At 39.9% G+C, this 18,592-nt stretch overlaps 1 protein-coding gene across 1 annotated transcript in view; it reads left to right on the forward strand.

Annotated features, from left to right (window-relative positions):
• Positions 1-1,804: 1,804 nt before the first annotated feature.
• Positions 1,805-18,592, forward strand: part of tshz2 (teashirt zinc finger homeobox 2) — a 404,252-nt gene continuing 387,464 nt past the window's right edge. The window contains exon 1 of the mRNA XM_078418984.1: positions 1,805-2,433. Coding sequence (XP_078275110.1) covers positions 2,394-2,433 — 40 coding nt within the window. The 5' untranslated portion in view covers positions 1,805-2,393. The remainder of the gene's footprint in view (positions 2,434-18,592) is intronic.

Consider the following 18,592-nt stretch of genomic DNA (forward strand, 5'->3'; position numbering starts at 1 on the left):
TTAAGGGATCCAAAGCTCACAAGTCGCTTGGATTTCAGTATAAACAAGGGATAGAAATATTTTTTGTATGTGAACCACCAAGGAAACCAGTCGAAGTTCAGCAACTGACTCTTCAATACTAACCAGCGAATTATTCTCGTGCCTTCCAATCTGGGACGTGGGTTTTCGTAAGTACAGACACATTCCTCTCATCCCTCGATTTTAGAACATATCAATAACATTGCTCATCAAAGCCACATTGATACAACATAAATACGCAAGTTTATTAGGTTGGCGCATAGTGGAACGTTTAAAAATAATGTATTTGATTAGTTCACACTAAACGCAGTGGCCAAACATTTTTATAAATATGATTTTGTCTGATTTTTATAACGTGATCACAAATGTATCTTTTCTTTCAATTGTGAATTAAACGTCTAATGATTTTTACTTTTCTGATTAAGAATTGCAAATGAACAATTGCAAACGTAACCATAAACGATCATTTAGTTTTTAAAGGACAAAATTGGTCTTGCTCAACTTTTCGAATTCAAGAATTAAACTTAATCTCGCGAAAAAAACCCCGTGTATTGGAATGTATAGGTTTCAAAATCCACTCTGATCAAAGCTTAACCTTACATGGACGTACAAACTCGCTGTTGGGATTCCTGTGCATTATTATGTTATCGAGTGCGTTGTAGTTTGACCTGGATTATTTAGTAACACTGGATTTTAAACCGCGTTCCATTGGCTTCATCCCCGCCTGTCTCTTTTACACATTGCTATTAGCAGCTTCGTGGCAAAGGTGATTTATACTTTCATACTAATTCTAGCTGTGGAAATATAACTCGCGTTTTATTTGACATGGATTATAAAAAAAAGTACAATTCATATTTTGCGTTTTCTTATCGACATTTCCGAACATATTTAAATATATACATAATGCTTACCGACCTGATGCCACGAATTGGTTTCAAATTTAATACGTATCGGCATAAATGTTATTTATGTCCCCAGTCCCCAAGCTATCAACATATGTCATTACCATATGTTGCAAAGCGAAACAAACTAATCATTTTTTTTTAACTTAACTGGGAACAATTCATTTGTAGCATTCATGAAAAAAAATATTCCCCGGGGCTACAAGACGATTTTCTGTTTGCATACCTGATTTATATACATCGCTGAAATTTATGTCCACCTCTGACTTGAGATTGCCAGTACCTTTAGTATACTCGCGTGTGCATCCGCGTTGAACTAATATTGATGGGGGACAAATCCGGTAATTTTGTTTATCAACATTATGAGGTAGCATATTAAAGCAGATTGCGTGTGGGGTTATGTGTATCGCAGGGAACTGCAGCTGAAGGTTACACGCGAATGTTCATCTTGTTCACAGTATAAATATTTCCCGAGCAAAGTAAACGGGATATTGGCCGAATCAGCTTTCATTTAAAAAAAAAAAAAAGTTGGCAGAAAACATCTTTGCAAGAATTCATTGCTTCTTCGAATAAAGAGAGTTCCAAAAGTTTATATGAGAATATTATCTTCTGAGAATACTTTTGGATGATTTTTTCCGCTTGTTTATGGTGCGTGCAATTGTACAAAATGTGTGTTCAGCTAATGCTTGGGATCGCATGGAATTAATATTTTTTTTGTCACAGTGTAATAACGTTGTTTTATTGCCGTTAACAAATGCCCGGCGCCTTGTTATTGATAGCTTTCTCTTCTGCTTTCATTTTTCACTGTTCCAGATTGCTGTCAAATGCAAGGATGAGGCTGCTATAGATTGCATTTGACTTTGCCAGCAGGAGGAGCAGGAGGAGGAGGAGAAACATCGATGCTTGCTTCTATCGCTTACCCGTGTCTGTGCGATTGAGACTGAGCCTGCCTCAGTCCCTCCGGGGGAGAAAAAAAAAAAGCTGCCAGCCGCCGAGCGACGGAGAGAAGAGGCAGCAACAACAGCAGCAGCAGCAGCAGCACCACTAGTATTCGCTCCTCCACTGATCGGCCGCGGGGAGACGAGAGAGGGGGAGCGACTGAGAGGGGCACAGGCAGCGCCGGCAGGCTTGCGACCCGTCCAGCCCGGGGTGGGGGCAAAGAAGCGGGTGTCCCTGTCTTGCAAACCCAGCCACCAAAACTCCCCGCGAACAGGCACATCCACACAACAACACGGACACAAAAAAATATTTCAGATCTAACATGCATTATACTGTATAGAGAACAGCTTACTATATCTCTCTCTCTCTCTCTCTCACACACACACACACCACAACCATCGGGGACGAGCTTAGAGCGAATACCCCCCCACCCCCCCTCCTCCTCCCCCGCCCCCCTCAACCCCCCCTCCTCCTCCTCCCCTCAGCACCACCTCTCACACACCTGAAGAAAAGTCAACTCGAAACTCTCACAGCATGCCGCGAAGGAAACAACAAGCACCCAAGCGGGCAGCAGGTAAACAAGCAACTTCTATATCCTACCTACCTACCTACCTACCTCTGCCTGGACATTCATTAATTATTGTTCACCAGTCTTAGATAAATGGAAATGTCCTGAGCAAAAAAATGTGTGTTTTGTTTCACAGCTCCAGTTTGGGGATTGTTTCATCTGTGTGTGTTTGTGTGTGTGAGTTTGTGAGTGTGTGAGTGAATCTCCGCTGAGACTTTTTTTTGTGTTTGAAGTTTTTTGTTGCATGTTTGCGAATTCTTTTTGATGGGGTTGAGGAGTGAGTGAGTGAGTGATCCGACTGCAGTTTAGGCTGAGACGGTTCTCTTTCACTGGTCCAGTGCGAGATGACCCGCTTTATTTCTCTCTCTATATATATACACACACACACATATATATATATATATATACGTACACACATATATTTTCTTCTTGGTGTTGTTTATCTCCTGTCAGTCAAGCAGGAGATTTCGTGTCCGTGTTGGGTTTTTTTTCTTGCTTTTTTAAAAAAAGATGGACGGGTTGCAGAAATGTGAGTGTAATCAAATCGGCTAAAAACTAACTCGGTTTAAGGATTGCAAGGCCGGCGAAGCAACCCACCCCGAAATATTTAAAAACAAGTAGCTGGGATGCGTTGTTTTAGGAGCATGCATGCACTTCGCAGACTGTGGGAGGGGAACGAGGGTGGAAAGCTGCAAAGGTCGTGAGCCGCTGTAACTTTCAGCGGATCTGCCGAGTGCGCGAAAGATCCCCTAGTTGAAGCGAAGAGGAATCTAATCTGTGAGATAAAATGCCTGCTTAAACTACCCCCCCCCCCCCCCCCCCTTTCCTCTCACTCCCCTCCCTCTCCCCTTCTCTCTCTCCCTCCCTTCTCTCTCTCCCTCCCCTCTCTCTCTCTCCTGAGAGTTGTGATATTTGGTCTGGGGCACTGAAATAAAAGTCCATTTTTCATCCGCCGGATCCACCCACTTAACTGGTCTTAGAGTCGATTGCCATCTTTGATTTGACGGGTGACTGATCACCTGTCATCTGGCAAGCTTTGATCTATTCATTCTCGATAAATATCAATAAATCACTCACTATGGCAACGCATGTGCTACTGACGTAACGCCTGCCCCTGTCATTTCCTTGCTCAGACATGCACAATAATTTTGTTTAGTTTTTTTCCCCCCCCTCTCTTAATGTGAGTGTTTTTCTTCATTTCCTTTCCTTTAAAGAGAGTAGGATGAATACATTATGAAGAAATCTTAGCTATTAGTTTACATGCTTTCAACTTGCATGGCTGTAATCTGGTAAATGTGTCACAGCTATAACCCACCAGAAGACTTTCTTCATTGTTGAGGTAATTGTCTCTCCCTTGACAGGCACATTCATCAGTGGCTTAATGGTCAATCAAAAGTTGGCAGGCTGAGTGTTTTCATTCTTTCCTATACACTACATTAGGCATACTTAATCAAAATGTCTCTGTGTAATGGCTGTGAAGAGTTCATGACTGAGTGATCTGTTGTCTGCACAGATAGAAAATTAACAGCTCAGTGCTGGAAGATGTGCGCTTGCAGATAAACAAATCGTGCATTAATATTTCATCTTTGAGACCTCGATGTGCTATCAGCAGCATATTCTTGGCTGTTCTTCTTCCTGATGGTTTCACAGCTGTAACTCATTTCACTGATGACTTTACTGGGGTTACCAAGAGTGACGACAAATTGATTACCTGGCAATGCAGGAAGGGGCGAAGAGATGTTGGTTGACAGATGTGATATAATAAGTTCAACAATGTATGGTAGGAAACAGAGGGGGTGGGGGTATGAGTAAAAGCTTTGAAATAGCATTCATAAGGAAAACTTTGACCGAAGTTGCAATGTTTTAAAATAAAGTTATTTAAATAAATGTCAGTTTTCAATGTTCCTGTCATTACTTAAACTCGACATGACTGTCAACCAGGGAATTCAAAAATGACTGATAACAATATGTTTTATAATTTGAAAGTATGATGAGGTTAAAAGTGCAGGAATACCACTTGGTGGGATCCACCAGTTTATATGGTGTCAAGTATTCCTGTCTTTGATTGTCTGCAAGTTAACTGCGATCATAATGTAACACTGGAAAAGTCAAATGAAACTAAAATCCCTCCCAATATAAATCTGTTTATAGCTTCAAGAAGAACAATAATATAATTAAATATTTGCTTCGAGAAGCCAGTCTCCAATTTTTTTCATTTCAACCTTTTGATTCGTTTTTAAATGGGGCTCTCGATTAACTGTATATTTAATCCCCTAATTGCTCAGGAGGATATTTACATTATTTATTTTGACATAGTATTTATGTGAATGATAAATGTTGGAAAACATTGAGTGAGGTGTAACCTATAGAGTATGGAAGAAAATATTGATGGAGTGAAAATTTGGATTTCTAAACTGCCAAAAAATGGAGGGATTATTTGGAATAATCTAACAAAAAAATGTTATACATTTTATGATCTAGAGTTTTAAATGGTTTTGTGTTACATTAGAGAAGATGTAACTGTAGGGAACAAGGTTTAGCTTGACTGTGTTTAAAAAGGTCATAATTTCAGTTGAATCTTTTCATTTCTTTTAACATTTCTTTGATGATTGCTGTTTTAAAGTTCTATGTTCTTTTATAGTCTAAAAGCGCTATCTAACTTAATCTTTTTTTCTACACCAGGTCTGTGTAGAAATTTAAATCTCTGGATTCATACTTTCCAATTTTCTCAAAATCACATTGTGCAGATTGGCCATACAATGCTTTCCATTAATTTCCTATCCTGTTCTCAACCCCAGACTTGGCAACACCCTTTGTGACATCTTAATTTACCTTATTGTTTCCTTCTTCTTTAACACACTAGTGGCAACAACATTTAACAGGCCTGGGCCCTGATGGTTTCTCAATTAAAAATAAATCACTCATGTTGGAAAGATCTTGATATGAACTAACTTCTGAGAATAACATGTGAACAAGAGTAACTTTGTCTTAGAATTCACTTTCTGTAGGTCATGTTGTTGCAATGTATTAGTAGAATGTTTTAAGTTAGTTTGGAAACTGTACAGTTGGTAGATTACTGGAAAGGTTAATCACCTTGTTTTAAGTATTTTTTTTGTCATGATCTATATTCTAGGTGATTGCACCCATTTAAGTGTATCAACACGTAGACTTTACTGTGTCTTAAAATACAAGTGTAACTGCCAGACACTATATATCACTGTACGCACGTCCTTCCTGATAATAAGTAGTTCTGTATGATTCAGACTGGCTCTGCAAAGATTAATTTCTGACTTCGATTAACTTTTGTGGTCTCACCAGGTGAATTTTTTTTTTAAGTTAAAAGTTTTGTAGCGGCAGTTCTGTAATAAGAATTCCTTACATTCAAGCGAGTAACACTGAAATTTTGGAATGAGGTTTTACTTGTGCAATTGTAGCACCATGAGATGGAGTCATGTAATTTCATTGCTCATGGACAATCATGAACTCTGGATGGAGAGATGACTAGTGAAAAGAAAAAAAATGCAAATATAGGCAATGAGATGCAATAAAACAGAAAATGCTGCAAGTTCACGCCAGACATCATCTGAAAACACAGATTAAATTTCCCAGTGTTAGAACTTTCACAATCCAACGTCAGGTGAGTTTTTGCATTTCAAAGCCCGATAGACTTGCATTGCATTTGAATCATTTACTACTACTTTTCTGGGGAGGAAGTGTGCATTGTAAAATTGTAAGGACGTGCATTACTAAATCAAAGCCTTCTAAATCTTGATACTTTCCAGCCAACATTTTCGTGGCGGACCATGCTGCAACAATTTGTGATGACAAGTGGTTTATTCACTAAACAGGAATTAACTGTAATAATTACAGTTGTTCGTTAGCTCCATATGAAGTAATTATAGATTAATGAACACCTGTGTCCGGAAGGGGAGAACAGACTTAAATTCTTGCTTTGAACATTCCCACTAATTGTACCAGTGAAATATAACAAAGGGGAATGGTAAAATAGAAGAAAGGTCTCTTGATTTTAACATCTGTTTTCAATGTGTTTTTGTGAAACTAGTGAGTTTGCTTTTGAAATCATGGTTAATTCTATGACAGTTTACTGGATTTTCTAATGGTAGCTCAATATTTGGATAAATTATAATCCCACCTCACAATAGCATTGATTAATTAAATTCCTTATTTTAAAAAATAGTATCTGTAACAGTGACCATGACATTGTCAAATTGTCCTCAATTCTCCACGGGCTACTCTTAATATCTTTTCATAAGGAATTCTGTCTTTACTCTGCTGGTCAATTTGTGATTCCAGATTCGCAGAATTGTGCTTGTCTTTTCATTGTTGTCTGATATCTCAGCAAACTACCCTTTTGTTTGCAAATGCTACAAAAAAATAGTAATAGAACTGGACTGATGACGCCACATGGCACGGCATGACACAATTAGTCAACCTTTCTTGCGTAGCTTCAGCAGAATTCAAAAAATTAGGAGAGCTGTCTCACGGACAAATTAAGTGGTAGCTTGACAGAATATTGCTTACAGGTTTGTACTTAATAGGCCAACATCCCACATTCTTTCTTCATTGTAGGTATATACACTCAGTCCAATTGGCAAGGCAGATCTATCATACCTAGTAACATATTACCTATATAGCTAATGGGGGAGGGGTTTTGCTGGGGTGGGGGCAGGGGGGAGGTGTTGCGAGCTGATGTGGTGGTCTATTAGTTCTAGACCCAATGAAGCAACATTCATTCTCAACCCTTGGAAGTCTCAATGCATCATGTCAAGGACGGGCAAATAAATTGAAGATGGGTTACCAGCTACCTTCCTCCCTCCCCAATATCCCTCCGTGGAGGAAGCATGGAGAGTAGTAAGGCCATGGAATGTACTTTGGTGTTGGGATTTCATAGTCTGTCACCAAATGTAGTTTGGCAGCATCACATCTGACTGAGCTAACTGAGTCCTGAAGTGCAAAACTGCTTGCAAGCGTGAGGGAGATGCTTATGAACTTTGTCAATCCACCTGTCAGAGGTGGATCTGCCACTGACTATATAATTGACAGTCCATGGCATAGGCAATTTTGGAGATGGACTTTCTTCTTCAAACAGATGACATGCTGCATTATGTTGTGTTTTGATGAGCCTGGAGTAAGACTGTGCATGAATCTCGATGTCCATCTTGAATCGCGATTGAACAGCTAAATGCTGGAGATTGATCCGTGAACGTACCTATTCTCAGTGTTAGTGGAGCCCAGCTTGCAAATATACTACTGAGTACAAAGAGATGAATTCACAGCGGTTCTCGGAGCTCTCAGAATTGTGAATATGGGATCCTGAGGACAATCAGCAGCAGAGGAATGGCCATCCTCTACAATCTGTAAAGACTTGTATATTTCCTACTTTGCCCTTACGATCAAGCCAGAGAATCAATCATGGTTCACGAAGGACATAGAAATTCATGTTCAGATCAGCTCCAGGCACATCAAAACCTAGAGAAGGAACAACACAGGATTGCATCTAAATAAGGTCGCAAAACTGGCTTGCTGCAGGCAATTTCAGAAATGACTGATCACGTCAAACTCTGCAGTCCTTCCAAACCCAGTAGTTAAATAGCAAAATGCTGAAGAAGCATCCATGAACATGTCTATCCTCATTGTTAGTGGAGCTCAGCCCGCAAATGTAGAAGATTATGCGGAAGAACTTGCTATCATCTTCAGCCAAACAAATGAACCGTCTCGGTACCTCCCAAAGTTCCTTCAGGAAGCCAGGCTTTAACCAAAATGATTCATTCCATTTAAAGTCAAGAAATGGCTGCATGCATTGGATATGACAAAGATAATGAGCCCTGACAATATTACATTCCTTATTGTTGGTGCTTAGAACAGCTAACATTCATCAACCTGTTTGCAATTAACTAAAAACTCTGGCACCAACCTGATTAATTGTAAAATTGTCCAGGTGTCCCATGTACAAAAAAAGTAAATTATTGCCACCTTCTCAATCTACTCTCATCAGTCATAAGTAAATTAAAGTAATAGAACATTTCATTGGCTGTCCTGCGAAGACAAAAAAGACTGCAGATGATCGTACCTGGAATAAAAAAACAACATTGGAACAACTCAGCAGGTTAAGCCGCACCCTGCAGACAAAAATTGTATGTTGATGATGAAGAGTCTCGACCAGAAACTTTGATTTCCACCTTTTACCTCCACAGTTGCTGTTTGACCCACTGAGCTCTTCCAGAGTTCCGTTATTTGTACATTGACAGTACAGTCAACTTACAGTAACTTACCAGAGACTTGCTCATCAATGCCCAGTTTAAGTTCTGTCAGGACTCTCTGCTCCAGAGTCCATTATAGCAATCTAATGTTCTGTCCAACAATGGTCAAAGCAGCCAAATTCTAGATATAAGGGTGGCGCAGTGATGCAGCGGTAGAGCTGCTGCCCCACAGCACTAGAGACCAAGATTCAATCCTGACTATTAGTGCTGTCTGGGCGGAGTTTGTTCGTTCTCCCTGTGACCGCGCGGGTTTTGTCAGGGTGCTCCCGTTTCCTCCCACATTCTAAAGATATGCAGATTTGTCGGCTAATTATCTTCTGTAAATTGTCCCTAGTGTGTAGGATGCAAAAGTGGGATAACATGGAGCTAGTGTGCAGGTAATCAGTGGTCGGTGTGGACTCGGTAGGCTGAAGGGCCTGTTTCCATACGGTATCTCTAAACTAAACAAAAAAATTAGATGCGCGTGATTGCCGTGAGATCAAGGCAGCGTTTGACAGCATATATGGCAGCAAGGGGCATTCGTAAAATCAGTCATAGGAATCAGAATGAAACAACCTTTATTGGCGGGTATTGTACCTAGCACAATGAAAAGCAGCTGAGATCGTTAGAAATGAATGATTTCTATGTGAAACATCATTGCAGGAGATATTCAGGGAAATGCATTGTCCACCCATTCCCAACTACTGCATGGGATGAGTTGGTGTATGCATTATGTCTCACTCCTCAGATAACATAGCATTTGGTCCCTGGACATTGAGAGACCTTCATCACTTTCAGATTTGCATTGAGACATGGCAAGGTATAATTAACCAGGCATTGACAACCTTCAAAAGAATATCCCTTGATAATCAATTGATTTTTCCATCATCAGATCCTCTTCAGATCAAATAACCAGAAAGTTAGCTAGAGCAACTCTTTCAATAGTGACACCCTGAGAGCAGGCAGAAGCTTCTGATTTCCAAAAGAGTACAAAGCACTATCTGGATTATGATGGAGTACCATAAAATTGATGAAGCTCAATAATATCTGAATCAAAACAACTTGGTGCATCACTCCATCACCATGAACAATCATTTAGCTCCACACTGGTGCACCAAGGTCCAGTATGCACCATCTAAAGGTTATATTTCAAAAACATGCAATGGTCTTTTTGACAGCACCTCTCTAGCCCAATTCTTTTATACTTAGATGGCCATAGGCAGTAAGAAAATGGGATCACAACCACCCCGTAAATTCTGTTCAAATCATGCACCATTCTATTTAACCAGGAAATAGGATGCTGTGTAGCTGCTAGGTCATATATTTCTAGAGCTTCCTGTCTAACAGCTGTGTGAATGTGTGTACGCTTCAAGATCTGCAGATGTTCCAGAAACTGTCGTCCTGCCACTTCTCAAGGAACGAGCAATGAGCAAAATCACTTGCATTATCAGCAATTTCCACTTCCCAGGAATGAATAAAAACAAATGCAGTGAAGTTTTGGTGCTGACAGAAGTCTTCTAACCTCTCCCCTGTGCTTCTGGTACTAATTCAAAATTTATGCTCTTGTGATCTGAACATTTCATGCCCAGAAAACAAGCTGCTAGAGTTATGATTCCGTAGACAAATTCACTTCACAATATCATTTGGGTTTTGTGATGCCTGGCGAAATGAAGTGAAACTTTGAAGCAACGGGACATTTATGGGGTTAGCACCGCAATTAGTGTTTTCCCCATGCAATATATGTAGAGAATCTATCTCCAATGGCAGAGTATTGGAGCAATGTTGAGCTATTGCAATTGGGTGAGTGTTCAAAATATTTTCGTTTTTTAAATAGAATTTACTTGTTCCATGATCTAGTGACCTTGGCTACAAGCTATAAAGTCAAGAGTCCAAATCCCAAGCTTACCCTCAGTGTAGTGCTATGAGATTCTTACTTATGCAGGATAATGTTAGAATGGAGGACATGATAGTTATGGATCAAATTTTCTTTGAATTTCTCCAACTTCTTGGTTGACTGGGAGAAGTGGAAGAAAGTGGGGAAAAAATTAGGAATATTTTGTGAAGTACTTGGTTGAAGGGCACTTCAATAGCACAGAAAAAAATTAATAGCATTTTATATATGCCTCAGCCTTCCTATAAATAACATTAGTGGAGATATGTCTTTTTTATGATTTACTATCAGAAACAGATGCTGCTTGCTGATTAAAAGTATATGGGTAATGACCACATTGCACTGCCTTGGTAGGACATATTTTAATCAAAAGCATCTGTTTCTCACTTTCAGTGCCATATTTATCCGAAAGCTGTGCATTAAAATAAGTCACAGGATCCTGTGGGGCAATCCTTCATTCTTTCAAATACAGTTCAGAGAACAGGCTGAACAATTGTGTAGCATCTCTTTGTCCATCTTCATTTATTCACTTATTCTGAAGAAGGGTCCCAACCAGAAACATCGCCCCTCCATCATCTCTGGAGATGCTGCCTGACCCGCTGAGTTACTCCAGAATTTTGTGTTCATCTTCAATTATTCACCATTAATTTGCCTTAGACACCCGTAGTTGCTTTCTTATAAGTGTTGAGTTATTGGGTAAAGATTTGAATGCAGTTTCTGGTTAATTTACTTATCTTAGGCTCATTTCTATTTCTCATTCGTGTTCTGTCTCTAAGTGAAAATCATTCAGTTTCATATCTACTTTGATAATGCCCATCTCCACCTTTCCAGAATTTATTTGCATCGTTCAACTGCCTCCACCTTGTCAGGCTATGTGTCCTGAAATTCACTAATACAGCATAAGTATTGGGAATATTGAGTCATTTGTCTTTATTTCCTACCCCAATCCCTGTACAGTGTCTACCAACACCAACCCTCTCCTGGTAACCTGATGTCCCGTTTGGGTTTGGGGCGAATTGCCAACCATATACAGTACCTACATCACCTCTAAGTTTGTTTTTACCAGCTCAGAAATATTGCTTGAACCTACACCGTCTCTTCATATATAGGTCATCAGATGCTTGTCCACATAGATGTGAACTATAGCTGCAAATTTACATCTAGGGTGTATGGAGTTCACATTTATTTGTGACCATAAATGTGTTCCCAAAATATACCGTTGACTTGAATAAGCCATTTTGATCCAGTTTACAAACTACTGATTTGTGAGTTTTTTCACTGAAATATATATTGAAACTAACAGCACAAGATACTATTTATCCCATTGCATTCATGCTGGGTAAAATAAATAGGTACTTGGTCTACTCTTGCAGCTCAAATCTCAGTCCATAGCTTTCAAAGTCATGGGCACTTCAAGTGCTCAATCAGCTTCTTTTTAAATGTGTTATGGTTTTTGTTTCCATCACCTTTCCAGGCATCGAGTTCCAGACCAGTTTCATGCTTTGGGTGAACAACATCTTTCCTCAACTCCCCTTTAATCATCCACTAATTATTTTAAATTGATGCCTCATGTGTTTACATCGCTCTGTTACAGGAATTGGTCCTTCATGTTCACCCCTCTGGCCCTCTCATACATTACAAAATGCACTTGAACATGAATTTAGATTTGAAAGCGGTTTGAGGGATTGAGGCTATGTTACTTCACAGCAGTAAGTGTTGAATATGACATTTCCTTACTAATTTTTGTACTTTGTTCAGAACAATATACTTACCATGCAACCCACAAAACATGGCCCAAATATATATATATATATTATTCATATTTCCGTGTTATATGGAGAATGATCACAAACATGTTGGATCATCTTGTGACCTAATGCCTGTACAAGTGCACTTCTATCATGAATAAATGATGCCCTGATCTGCTCACACCAATAGTTGCATCTCCATCATTTTGCCCAATTAATATTTAGTTAGCTCAGCACTGAATAATGATTGAACCAGCAAAGAAAGCAAAATAGGTGTTTTGGTACTTTCTTTCACAATCTCAGGATGTTTCCAAATGTTTTGGTCCCAATGAAGTACGTTAATAACTGTTGTCATGATGTGGACATTGTTCTGTGAATGCTGTGAAGTCATATGACTGGCTAAGTTGATACAGGATTTGGTGCAATTATGTATGTAAAGTGCATAGCTTCCTTTAGTTAAACGTACATTTAGCCTGCAGGTTTGTGCTAGATTAGATTAGATCCTTCTCTGGCCTCTGGGCAGACTGTGATGCCACGTCCTCTGGAATACTCAAATCAACTAAGAGTAAAATAGGTGTGTTTGTTGCCATTCTCACTATTTAAATGGGCATTCTGATAACAGAGATTGGGCTACAGCTTCAGAACTGATTCAGGCTGCTCAGATACCTACCAAGTTCCACAGAGTGCAATACAACAGAAAGAGAATGTATTATCCAACATTTGAGTGTTGAGATATTCTTTCTATGGCTGCATGTGTAGCAATGTCATTCTGAACATGCTATCAGTTGAGGCCTCATTATAGCCAATGCTGTATTCAGATACCTCAGGGGAAGAGATAAGGACATGTCCATCAGTGTAGAAACCACTGCCAGAGAGTTTTCAGAGATGCCACATCCTACCTGGATTTGTTTGATCAACAATGTGTTTACAGATGTAAGTTACCAAAGCTGAAAAGGCTTCCTCCACCTGATTCTGATAGTCTACAGATCACCATAATGTATTTTGTGAGGTAGTGGTTTATCTGTTTAATGCTCCACCGGTGAGATTCCAAAAAACGGAGAAGACAACCGTAGGTGCATCCTGCTTGGTTCTTCTTATGTGAACCCAAACAACTCTCCTGCCTCCTCTGGCATGATTCGGCGGCGGAAGTGGGAAATGGGAGGGGAGTGGCGGGGGGCACCTTACTGACATTTACCACACCAATGAGAAGACCGAATTCTCTTTCACCAAATTTAGGGCTCCCTCCTTCTGTCCTAGAGCTTATCTCGCTGTGGCAGTTTGATTGTGTGTCCTTATTGACTCTCTGCAATATGGACTGTGCCTTTAAAAACAGTGAATGTCTCTTTGAAGAAAGATGCTCTTTGATTGAGGTGTAGAAAATTCCTGTAAGCTGTGTACAACTGCATGTAGGTAGGTCCCAGTTTAATGCATAAATCTGTGTGTAAACCACTCTAAAGCTGTTTCCATTATGTTTTTGGCCAAGTTTGGGATTTTGTTGCGAGCATCCTAACCTGACATTAGTGTTCCATGCAGTGACACTTAGTGCACCAGAGGTAGATGAATCTCAACTTCCCGGTAGCGATGTTTCCATTTACAAGTAGTAGGCAATGTGTCCCATTTTTTCCATTTGTTTTTTCATAAAATTACAAGATACAAACAGATGAGGGTTGTTGTTTGGACGATCCTAGTTCATATATGCAAAGAAACCCAGCTGGTCTTCCAAGATCTTTACTCCCACCACCCTAAGGACCATTTAAACTGTTCTTTGAATGTAAGGATCCTCTCTCCATCCCCAGTGTCCGTTTATTTACAGTGATTAGCTTGTGCACTATTAATGGATTGCCAATTTGCCTCTTGGTTGGTGTGGGAAAGTTGGGCCGAGGGGCCTGTTTCCACACTGTATTACTCTTAATACTCCAATTTTGAATAGGGCTTCAGATCTTTGGCACATACAACATTTCTGTATATTTCTGTACAAAAAATGTCTTATTTTCTATCACCTTCCACAGCAAAATAATTATATTCTTTCCATTATTTCCTTCTTACTCTCATAGTTTTTCCATATCTTGAATATTTTCATTAAGTCTGTGACTGAAGCTGAGTACAAGATTTGGCACAATTTGACCAGTGAATTACACAGTTTAATCTTGACATCTTCTGTCTTTACAGAAGTAATAATGTTCCAACGTTCTACTTTCAATGTTCAGTTGCTGATTCACAGTAATCTAACAGATGTGTGAAATGACAAGTCTGCTGTGATCCCAAGACTCTTCCCAAATAGACCAATTAACTGTTGACCTTAGTTGCACTACAGCAACTTTTCTGAGTAACATTTATTCTTTCCATTTGTCTGCATCAAACCTCTTGTCACTGTTGCATTAATTTTCAGCTTTCATCCATCTTTCGGAGATTCTGACTAGCCTCATCTTTACGAACATCTATTGTCTGAAAATCACCTCTCATTGGTTGTGCTAAGTGAAATATATAGACTGGGGAAAGAATTTCAAAGGCAAAGAACTGCATGCTGACACAGACAAATAGGGTAGGAAGGAACTGCAGATGCTAGTTTAAACCAGAGATAGACACAAAATACTGGAGTAACTCAGCAGGGCAGGCAGCATCTCTGGAAAGAAGGAATGGATGACGTGTCAGGTCGAGACACTTCTTCAGACTTCTGACGAAGGGCCTCGACCCGAAAGGTCACCCATTCCTTCTCTACAGAGATGCTGCCTGCCCTTCTGGGTTAATCTAGCATTTTATGTCTATCAACGCAAATAGGGGTTTAATTTCAGTACGTATGAATTTTATTACTTTGTATAGCATCTCAATCAACATCACTAATATTGACTGTTACTTTTGATGGGGAGCTCTAGTCAACTAATGCTCTCCAATAACCTCAACATATTCTGTACAAGAATCCACTTCTCCCTAATTCATTTATCTTAACTATTTAACGTGTGCTCAGAACATCTCTCCAGTATCCTTCAGTAGCTGTAGTGGAAGTTGGGGCTACAGGTTGTGCTTGGGAATTGCATAATTTTGTACCTAAGGGAAAGAGTTAAAGTAGACTGGCACTCTAAAGAGCATTGCCGGACTTGGATTCACTTCCCATTCTTGCAGTATTATCTCTGGAGTCCCCAAAGAAACAAATTCCAAATCCACCCTTTGTTGAGCCCTTTGGCCCAACTAGTCCATTCCAACCAAGGCCCAACTAGTCCTACCTATCTGCGTTTGGGCCATATCCGTTGAAACCTTTCCTATCCATGCACCCATCCATATGGTTTTAAATGTTTTTATGGTACCTGCCTCAGCTACCTCCTCCAGCAGCTCATCCCATATACCCACCACCCTCTGTGTGAAAACATTGTCCCTCAGGTTCCTATTCAATCTTTCGACTCATACCTTAAATGTTCGTCCTCTGGTTCTGGATTTCCCTATTCTGGGTAAAATACTATGTGCATTCACCCTAGCTATTCCCCTCATGATCTTATATACCCTCTGCAAGATCACCCTTCAGCCTCCTGTGCTCCAAGGATTAATGTCCCAGCCTGCTCAACCTCTCCCTATGTTGCAGGCCTATGAGTCTTGGCAACGTCCTCGTAAATATTTTCTGCACTCTTTCCAGCTTAGCAACATTTTTCCTATAGGAGTGTGACCAAAACTAAACACATTACTCCAAATGCAGCCTCACCAACATGTCGTACAATTGTAACATAACATCCCAACTTCTGTACCCAATACACTGGCTGACTGAAAGCCTTCTTGACCACCCCATCTACCTTTTACATCACCTTCAGGGGTCTATATAACTACACTCCTAGATCCCTCTGCTGCTCAACAGCTCCCGGTCTATTTTTCCATTTCTTCTTTGTAACTTTCTCTGCATTGTTAAACTGCCTCTCTGGTGATCAGTTGTCATTGAGAAAAGTAACGCCATTATCCTTGGCTTCCATCTTTATTGCCTTGGGTTGCTCAGAGTCTTGAAACTATATTGACTTGGAGCTGAGCTTCTAAACAATGTAGTTTCGTCCCAAACCCCAACTGGTCTGTAATCAATTCTCATTCAAATGTGAACTAATAACTGCCGTCCCAATTTATCTCCCTAGCTCCTGCCTAATAATGTTGTAATTTGCCCTCGCCCAATTTAGAACCTTCCCCCAAGGTTCAGACATATCCTTTTTCACACTATCTTAAAACTTAAACAGTTGTGATCACTATTCTCAAAATGCTCCCCCACTGAAACTCCAAGGTTCTGTATGATCCCTCTCGTAGTTAGACCATCTATATACTGTTTCAAGAAACCCATTTGGAACAAACCTAACAAATTCTGCCCCAACTAAGAAAATCCCAGTCAATATTGGGGAGGTAAAAGTTATCCACTATGACAAAGCTGTTATTTTTGCATTTTTCTATAATCTGTCTACATATCTGTTCCTCTAACTGCTGCTGGCTATTGGTAGGCCCATGGTATAATTGGATCATTAATTATACCTTTTCTTATTTTTGAGTTCTAACCCTATTGCTCCACTGCCTTCCAATAAAGAGGAGGGGAAATGATGGCAAGGTAAGGGATCCTAGGATGATGAGAAAGATTGGAAAACGGTTAAAAATAAAAAGGAAGCATATGTAAGGTTTAGGAAGAAGAAATCAGATAGGGTCTTTGTAGAATGTTAAGAATGTAGGAAATAACTCAGGGAAATTAGGAGAGCCAGAAGGGGCTATGAAATATTACTGGCAAATCAGATTAAACAGAACCCTTGTTTATGAAGGGAAATGGAGATAATCTAGGAGATTATAGACTGGTGAGCATCATATCAGTGATAGGTAAGCTATTTGAGAGGATTCTTTACATTAGGATTTATTCTCATTTGGAAGAGAATAGGCTAAATAGGGACAGTCAACATTGCTTTGTATGGGGCAGACCATATCTTAGTGGTGGTCATAGTGGTGGAAAGGTGTCATTTTGGCAGTAGGTTTGTGACCAGTGGTGTTCTGTAGAGATCAGTACTCGGACACACATTTTTAGATGACTTGGACATAAATGTAGATGTGTTGGTTAGTAGTGTGCGGACAGAAGAGATTAGTTTAATTTGGCATCATGTTCTGCATGAGCCGAAGGGCGTGTTCTTGTGTTGTACTATTCTATTCTAACTACTGCTAAAACCAATGTGCATATCGTTGAAGGTAGACATAAAATGCTGGAGTAACTCAGTGGGACAGGCAGCATCTCTGGAGAGGAGGCATGGGTGACGTTTCGGGTCGAGACCCTTCTTCAGACTGATGATATCGTTGACACCTCTGTACTGTACTTAAATCTTCCAAAATCCATTCAGTAAACTTCTATGCTCTACTCTTATTCTAAATTTTGCTTCCTCCAACGAGGAGTCTTCAACCTTAAAATGCTAACTCTTTTTCTCTTTTCACAGATGCTGCCGGACCTGTGAGTGTTTCCTGCATTTTCTGTTTTTATTTGCTCCCTCCTTGTGCTGCGCAGTCATCCACACTCATGGATCTACACTGGCATGGCCCACTGTTTAACAATCTCAAATCCCTGTATTGAATTTCTCGACAGACCCATCCAACACTAACAGACTAATTTCCTCTAGTTGTATACAGTGCCCTCCATAATGTTTGGGACAAAGACCCATCATTTATGTATTTGCCTCTGTACTCCAAAATTTAAGATTTGTAATAGAAAAAAAATCACATGCGGTGGAAGAGCACATTGTCAGATTTTAATAAAGGCCATTTTTATACATTTTGGTTTCATCATGTAGAAATTACAGCAGTGTTTATGCATAGTCCCCCCATTTCTGGACACCATAATGTTTAGGACACAGCAATGTCAAGTAAATGAAAGTAGTCATGTTTAGTATTTTGTTGCATATCCTTTGCATACAATGACTGCTTGAAGTCTGTGATTCATGGACATCACCAATTGCTGGATGTCTTCTCTGACGATGCTCTGCCAGGCCTGTATTGCAGCCATCTTTAGCTTATGCTTGTTTTTGGGGCTAGTCCACTTCAGTTTTCTCTTCAGCATATAAAAGGCATGCTCAATTAGGTTCAGATCGGGTGATTGACTTGGCCACTCAAGAATTTACCATTTTTTAGCTTTGAAAAACTCTTTTGTTGCTTTAGCAGTATGTTTGGGATCAGTGTCCTGCTGTAGAATGAACCGCCGGCTAATGAGTTTTGAGGCATTTGTTTGAACTTGAGCAGATAGGATGTGTCTATATACACTTCAGAATTCATTATGCTACTAC

This window comes from Rhinoraja longicauda, chromosome 22 (assembly GCF_053455715.1).
Source record: "Rhinoraja longicauda isolate Sanriku21f chromosome 22, sRhiLon1.1, whole genome shotgun sequence".
In the NCBI taxonomy this organism is placed as follows: domain Eukaryota; kingdom Metazoa; phylum Chordata; class Chondrichthyes; order Rajiformes; family Arhynchobatidae; genus Rhinoraja; species Rhinoraja longicauda.